Source organism: Chiloscyllium plagiosum, unplaced genomic scaffold (assembly GCF_037043375.1).
Source record: "Chiloscyllium plagiosum isolate Xiang-an unplaced genomic scaffold, Cpla_swu_hap1 HiC_scaffold_32, whole genome shotgun sequence".
Classification (NCBI taxonomy): domain Eukaryota; kingdom Metazoa; phylum Chordata; class Chondrichthyes; order Orectolobiformes; family Hemiscylliidae; genus Chiloscyllium; species Chiloscyllium plagiosum.
Window position 1 is genome coordinate 18,252,102 of NW_028270170.1, and position 8,337 is coordinate 18,260,438.

The 8,337-nt window shown below is 41.0% G+C and overlaps 1 protein-coding gene across 1 annotated transcript in view; it reads right to left on the reverse strand.

The window, feature by feature from the left end:
• The window catches only part of ptges3l (prostaglandin E synthase 3 like), a 32,398-nt gene extending 26,362 nt beyond the window's left edge, over positions 1 to 6,036 (reverse strand). Inside the window, exon 1 of the mRNA XM_043675012.2 lies at positions 5,877 to 6,036. Coding sequence (XP_043530947.2) covers positions 5,877 to 5,905 — 29 coding nt within the window. The 5' untranslated portion in view covers positions 5,906 to 6,036. The remainder of the gene's footprint in view (positions 1 to 5,876) is intronic.
• Positions 6,037 to 8,337: the final 2,301 nt, after the last annotated feature.

The following is an 8,337-nucleotide window of genomic DNA, read 5'->3' on the forward strand; positions in this document are numbered from 1 at the left end:
GGTCATTGGGAAGAATGAATCTGGTTGGTGGCAGGGAGGAGTGGAAGGGAGGGGAAAGGACTGGGAAGAGAGTCGGGGGATGGGAAGGGAGGTTGTTTGAAATTGGAGAACTAAATGTTGAGTCCTCCAGGCTGTATGCTGCCTAGGCAGAAGATGAGCTGTTGTTCTTCCAATTTCAGGTTTGGTTCGTTGTGGCAATGGAGGCCAAGGTTAGTAGGGCTGGTGTCGTGGTAGTCATGATGTTGTGGCAGTGAGAAAGGATTCACTGAATGCATGTCTGAGGGAGGCAGAGAACATCTTCAAAGTGGGCATCCTTGGAAGAGACTTCGCAGTGGAACAAACTTGGTTAGAGACAAAAAAAACTGCAGATGCTGGAGATCTTCAGCTCGCCAGAATTTCGTTGATCCAGCTGTATAGTAAATAAAAACCTGATTGAGGTTTTTGAAGAAGTAACAAAGAGGATTGATGAAGGCTTCAATAAGGCGTTCGACAAGGTTCCCCATGGGAGACTGGTGAGCAAGGTTAGATCTCATGGAATACAGGGAGAACTCGCCATTTGGATACAGAACTGGCTCAAAGGTAGAAGACAGAGGGTGGTGGTGGATGGTTTTTTTTCAGACTGGAGGCTTGTGACCAGTAGAGTGCCATAAGGAATGGTGCTGGGTCCACTACATTTCATCATTTATATAAATGATTTGGATGTGAGCATAGGAGGTATAGTTAGTAAGTTTGCAGATGACATCAAAATTGGAGGTGTCATGGACAGCGCAGAGGGTTACCTCAGATTACAACAGGATCTGGACCAGATGGGCCAATGGGCTGAGAAGTGGCAGATGGAGTTTAGTTTAGATAAATGTGTGCATTTTGGGAAAGCAAATCTTAGCAGGATTTATACACTTAATGGTAAGATCCTAGGGAGTGTTGCTGAACAAAGAGACCTTGGAGTGCAAGTTCATAGTTCCTTGAAAGTGGAGTCACAGGTAGATAGGATAGTGAAGAAGACGTTTGGTATGCTTTCATCAGTCAAAATATTGAGTACAGGAGTTGCGAGGTCATGTTGCAGCTGTACAGGACATTGGTTAGGCCACTGTTGGAATATTCCATGCAATGCTGATTTCCTTCCTAACAGAAAGATGTTGTGAAACTTGAAAGGGTTCAGAAAAGATTTACAAGGATGTTGCCAGGGTTGGAGGATTTGAGCTATAGGGAGAGATTGAATAGACTAGGGCTGTTTTCCCTGGAGCGTCGGAGGCTGAGGGGTGGCCTTATAGGGGTTTATAAAATCATGAGGGGCATGGATCGGATAATAGACAAAGTCTCTTCCCTGGGGTGGGGGCAGTCCAGAATCAGAGGGCATAGGTTTAGGGTGAGAGGGGAAAGATATAAAAGAGACCTAAGGGGCAACTTTTTCACGCAGAGGGTGGTGCGTGTACGGAATGAGCTGACAGAGGAATGGTGGAAGCTAGTACAATGCAAAATTTAAAAGGCATGTGATGGGTATATGAATAGGAAGGGTTTGGAGGGATATGGGCCAGCTGCTGGCAGGTGGGACTAGATTGGGTTGGGAGATCTGGTCGGCATGGACAGGTTGGACCGAAGGGTCTGTTTCCATGCTGTACATCTCTATAACTCTATGCAATTGGTTATAAAAACATTTTTTCACTATTCCTTAAATGGGAAAAAAACCGAACAAGTGATAACAATATGCATCTCTTAATGTTGAAAAACATGCCAAGACACTTCACAGATGCAAAATTGTAAAGACAGTTGCTGAGACAAAACATTGGATATTAGAAAGATAGGCAAACATCTGATCAAACAGATACATAAGTTTTAAAGAGTGTTTCAAATGAGCATATGAAGCTGGAGATGTTCCCAAGGAAAACATTCCAGACCTAGACAACTGATCTGTGTCAGATTCTGTGGTAAAGGCAGGAGTCATTGCCAAAGATGCTAAAGCCTGTGGAATGAGCAGCTGTGAGGTCAGTAATAATAGTAATACTCGTAATAACAACCTTTTGTAGCTCTTAAATCTTCTTTGACTCACTTGTTGCTCTGTCTCTGGTCTTTTATGCATCATCTTAACCCCACTACTCTTTGTTTTATTTGGCACCCAATCCAAACCTCTCCCTGGTATTGCCTGAGGCTGAATCAGACTGTCCAAAATTTTGGTCTTACATTTGACCCCAAGTTAATTTTCCTATCACAATCTACACCATCAATATCATTACCCATTTCCAGTTCTGTAACACCACTCAACTGGCACCTTATCTGAGCTCAGTTGCTACTACTCCCTCATCTATACATTTGTCACAGCCTAATGAAAGGGACAAACCACTTAGGATCGAGATGAGGAGAAATTTCTTTACCCAGGGTATGTTGAGCCCTTGTAGCTTGCTACCATAGAGAGGGTTTAGGCCATCTTCTTCATTTATTGTGAGGGGCTTGGTTTGGTCCATAACAAATATTATACCACCTACAAATATATGATCATTTAAAAACTCTAGTGCCATGTCTAAACTTGAATCAAGTCCCACCTAATAATCTACCCTTTGCATTCTAATTTACATTATGAAATCTCAAGCATTGCTTGAAATCTGAAGCATGGCTTTAATGGTTGAGCTACTACTTAAGGACATCACTCAAGCATCCCCATGGGAAACCCAGATAACTACACTTAGTCGTAAGTTATTCATGTCAATTGATGGTCAATAAATTACTTTTAAATTTGAAGGTACAGGTCAATGACTGGTTTCCCTGCGATATAAAGTTAAACCGATGTGCATTTCCCTCCTGTATTTTTGTTCTTCATTCAGAGATGTGGGTGTCACTAGGCAGGTCAGCATTTTTCACTCATCCCTTATTACCCTTGAAAAGATGGTGGAAGTTACTTGCTTGAACTGCTGCATTCTTTTAGGATGTAAGTACACCCACAATGTTGTCAGGAAGGGATTTCCAGAATTTTGAACCAATAATGTTGAAGGAATGATGATATAGCTCCAAGTAAGGATAGTGTGTAGCCAGGAGGGGAACTTGCAGGCAATGGTGTTACTGTATATCTGCTGCGTATGTCCTTTTAAGTGGGGAAGTCATAGGTTTGGGAGATGCTCTTAAAGGAAACTTGATAAATTATTGCAGTCAATTTTTCAGAAATACACACTGTTGTCATTGTGCAGAGGTGGTGGAGGGAATGAATGAAGGTGAAGGAAAGGATGCCTATCAAATAGGCTGATTGGTCCTGGATAGTGTAGAGCTTCTCGAGTGTTATTGCAGTTACACTCAGCCATGCAAACAGAGAGTATTCCATTATACTCCTGACTTGTGCCTTAAAGTGAGGATGTGAATTACTCAGCACAGAAATGCCGGCCTCTGAGAAGCCAACAAAGTGGAATAAAAACGTCATACTGCATTTTTATCATCGTATTGTAAAGTTACATCTACAAGGAATCACATACTAATTACTCTCAACACTTTTCTTTAAAATGGAAACAAACTTGCCAATTTATCCAAATGTTCTGATATGGGTTGTGTTCACGGATCTGTGCCAAATAAAATCACAATTAAAATCCTGAGTAAGGGAGAACTCATTTTTATAAGTCCATTGATAGGATGGTGATGATATAATGGTGATGTCACTGAACTAGTAATATGGAAAGATTAGAGTTGTGCTGGATAAAAAATGATTCCTGAAGAAAGGCTCCTGCCCGAAATGTCAATTTTCCTGCTCCTCGGATGCTGCCTGATCTGCTGTGCTTTTCCAGCAACACGCTAATCTTGACTCTGATCTCCAGCATCTGCACTCCTTACTTTAGTCTAGTAATGTGGAAACCAAAGGTCTTAAGACATTGGTTCCAATCTCACCAAGGGAGCTGGTGGAATTTAAATTCAACAAAATCTGAAACTGAAAGCTAATTTCTGTAATGGTAATCAGGATTTAACATTGATTATCTTAAAGACATGTCTGGACCTTCAGGGAAGGAAATTTTCTGGTTTGGCCTACATGTAATTCCAGACCCACAGCAAATATGGTTAGCACTTAACTGACTTCTAAAATATCTCACTGTCCTCATTTCAAAGGCAGTTCTAGTTGGGCAACAAATGTTGGCTTTTCCAATTATGCCCATCAAAGAATAAAAAAGAACTTAGAAGTCAAATAAAGTCCACTTAAGTGGTACTTTTGTTTGCTTTATGTGGAATTTCATTCCTTGTTATGATAAATATTATTCACTCAAACTTAGGGCATTTATACATAAAGTGGGCTGAATTTGAGCTTTAGGATACCCAAGATAATGCAGATTTCTGGGGTTTAATCAGCTAAAACATTGCAATGCATTGATTTACTGGTTAGGAATAGGAATGTGCAGATATCTGAAGCTGAATCAGAAGAACTCCAACCCCCCCAAAATAAGTCAATCCCTTTATTTTCATTTATCTTTCTGTCCCTGAACCAATTTCCACATGTGTATTGCTGCTTTGATCTGATATACTTCAGTTTTGTTAACAAGTTTCTTACTTCTTCAAACATCTTTTGAAAGTTCATTTAAAAATATCAAGCAGACAAACCTTCTCCATTACTTAATCAAATAATTCAAACAAATTAATCAAATAATGGCTTTCATTTATTACTGGTTCAGCCTCAACTGGAATGTTGTGCCCAATTCAGGGCACTACACTTTAGGAAAAATGTGAAAGCATTAGAAAGGGAGTAGAAAAGATTTACAAGAGGAACTTGGATTATTATCCCTATTGTTATTACTACAAAGTTCTTGAAACGTTTTGCAATTTGCTGAGACTTTTGCTCTGCTACCTACTCATAATTTGCTTGTGCAATTGTGTGCACCCAGCAAAATCATAATTCCTCTATTGTTCCTTATTCTTATAAAATCAATTTAGGGTATCTGGTCGGCATGGATGAGTTGGATCGAAGGATCTGTTTCTGTGTTGAACATCCAAATCAGTTCTATTTTTTAATCCTCACATACATCATCATTCTCTGGTTCTGCCACAGTATTTTCCATCTATAATGCTACTGTCTTCTCTGCTTTGTCCTTCCCTCTCTTTCCTAAATAAATTATATCCAGGAATATCAAGTGCCTATTCCTCCCCTTGTTGAAGCCAGGTCTTGCTACTATGTCATCAGCCCAGCTGGCTACTTGGACCTGCATGTCAATAACCAAGTTTACCTTGTTCCTTGCGTTTACAAACTTCAAACCCATCTAGTCTGTCCTGCGTCTACCCCCATTTGACCCCTCCAAAAGAACAATTTCATCTAGGAATCAAATTACTGATATAAAAGCAAAATACTTTGGATACTGGAAATCGAAAATAAACAACATTGTTGGAAAAACTCAGCAGTAGAGTTGATGTTGCAGATCCAATAACTGGTCATCAGTAGCTGCCCAACCTGCTCAGCTTTTTCAGCAGTTTTCTATTTGGGGTACTTTACATTGAATTATTGAAAGTGTCACAAGGACCTCCTTGCTTTCAATCTTGAATTGCCAAGCATCACCTCAAAACCATCAATCTTCACAGAAAAAATTATTGGATTTGCAGTATACAACCCAGAAGGAAAATAAATTCAAACATTAAGTGTTCACCCCCTCTCTCGTTGTCCAGCACCTTCCAAATGACTATATGGACAACTGCTGGCATCATTGTGAAGGTCACATTCAGAATTCAAGAGATTGCCATTAAGAATCCAAATCCCAACAAATTAATTTCAACAGCACTTACAGGGGATGAATTGACAACCATTTCTGGTGAACAAAGATTCACTTGCTTTTCAAGGTTCATGTACGTCTAAAATAACTTTTGTTCCAAATCAGTAACAGTAAATTTTGGGTCTAGCATTTTACACATCATTACAGTTTACATACCTGTTGTCAGTTTCTGCTGATTCAGACATAGTCACCTCAACAAATTTCTACCAAAAGTACTAAAGAAAGAGAGGAAAGAAATAGTGTAACACTTCAGTGGCAAGTTGAACTGTGGGGAAAGTTTGCAGAATGTGACTGCTTCCAGTGTGTGAGGGAGAAGCAGATGCAGCTATTTTTAGCTGATCCCTCCCTTCAGCAGTGTTTCCCTTTTAAACTGAGAGCTCTCCCGATGGTTCTCCTGCCCCTCCTCCAGCTTCTGCTCTCCAACTCGCTGTTTCCAGTTGCCAGTCGACTTTAGTGTTGGAAAATACCAGAACGACCACAGCTGATTGTTTATTTAGTTGGTTCAATAGCTACGAAGCATGTTATACTGGTGATGATACAGTTGGAACAATCAGGAGATAGGCAGTCAAAAAAACTAAGTAGCGTAGTTTTTAGCAAATCTATTTTTGTCTATGGAACAGTGTCTTATGCTAGAATCATATAATGAAGTAAAATGCTATTTTGCATTGACTAGTAATTTACAGAGATGTGACCTCAGGATTCATCCCATGTATACATGCTGTGGACACATTTTTGTGGATAATCAGTGACACTGATTTTCATGGCTAAATTTTCTGAGATGGAATTCAAAGACTTGTGCTTCTCTGACTGTTCTTATCTGGCCTCAGCTCTCTAGGCCCTAAAAAATGGAATGTTCCAAAAAGGTTTCACCGCTATCCCCCTTTAAGACGCCTCTTGAATAACATTTTGACTAAGTAGCATCACCTCTCCCACTATCCTAAAGGAGCTTAATGTCATTTTTTAGAGACAAAATAAAACTACAGATGCTAGAATCCAAGATAGACAAGCAGCAGCGTGGAAGAACACAGCAAGGCAGACAGCAACAGGAGGTGGAGAAGTCAATGTTTCAGGTATAACCCTTCTTCAGGACTGAGGTTAAAGGGGGTGGGGGAGCAGAGTGGTGAGGTAGGGATAGGTGAACACAAGTAGGTTGATGGGAGGTTGATGGCTATAAGAGTCGTGAGAGGAATGGGAGGGGCTGGGAAGGGAGGTTATTATAAATTGGAGAACTCAATGTTGAGTCCTCTGGGCTGTAGGCTGCCCTGGCAGATGAGGTTTGTTCCTCCAATTTGCAGTCTTATTCGTTGTGGCAATGGAGGTGGCCAAGGATGGTCATGTCAGAAAGGGAGTGGGAAGGGGATTTAAAATGGGTGGTGACTGGGAGATCACATCAGCCCCTGCAGGCCCACCTGAGACACTCAGTGAAATGTTCCTATAGTTTAGATTTGGCCTATCCAATGTAGAGAAAACCACATTGGCAGCACCGGATACAGTAAACTAGGTTGGAGAAGAGGCAGATGAACCTCTGTCTCAACTGGAAGGACTGTGTGGGGCATGATGTGCTGGCAGGTTTTGCATTTTTCCAGTTGCAGGGGAAGGTACCAAGGGGTTGGTGGGGAGATTGGCGCAAACCAAGAATTGGCAAAGAGAACAATCCGTGCGGAAGGCAGAGAGGAGTGGGGAGGGAGAGATGTTCTTGGTGGTGGGGTCTAGTTGGAGTTGATAACCCAGGAGTTTGAGGGGGGAACTTGTGGGGAGAGTAGCACGAACCATGGAATATTCCTATTTTATTGCATCAGAACTGCTGTATAAATGTAATCTGTTGTTTCTGTGGTGTATGCACTGTTTTTACAAAATACAGCAGGCAATTGTCAGGAATCTAGCATCAAAATAACAGTTATCAGTACATGGTACCAGAGAAATTGCACCAGTGGTACCTCCACTACATCCTCTCGATTAATTTGAAGGACAATCAAATATGTTATTGTCACTGTTTAAGATAGCTCTGTAAGCAATCAGACATAACATTTGCTTAATCAGTTTAATGAACTTCATCCAGACGGCCAAAAATCATCTTCCTTGCCAGGTTTTGTTTCCCCAATTCACAAATTCTAAACAATGACTAAGAAACATTGAAACTCTTCTTGCAGTGTGCAGCATTGACCTTAATGGCAAAGACTAGTGGGAATTTGCTACCAATCATTAAAAAGGATGACAAATTATCCATCAAGCTACATCACTCTTTGAGACCAAGTGCTTTAATGAAGAGACAAAATGGAAGCAGAGCAAGAAATAAATAAAAGTAAACCAATGTTCCAGATCCCACTCACTGCCTTTTGGGATGACCTACTCCACGTGCCTGAAGATGTTACAACTCAGCCTGTTTAGTCACAACAGAAATCCACAATCTTGAGTAGACATCATCATGGGATTGAGGGTCAACTTCAAAGTAACTATGGGCAGTATAGTGGCTTAGTGGTTAGCACTGCTGCCTCACAGCACCAGGGACCCGGATTTGATTCCTGACTCGGACGATTGTCTGTGTGGAGTTTGTACATTCTCTCCATGTCTGCATGGGTCTCCTCTGGGTACACTGGTTTCCTCCCACAATCCAAAG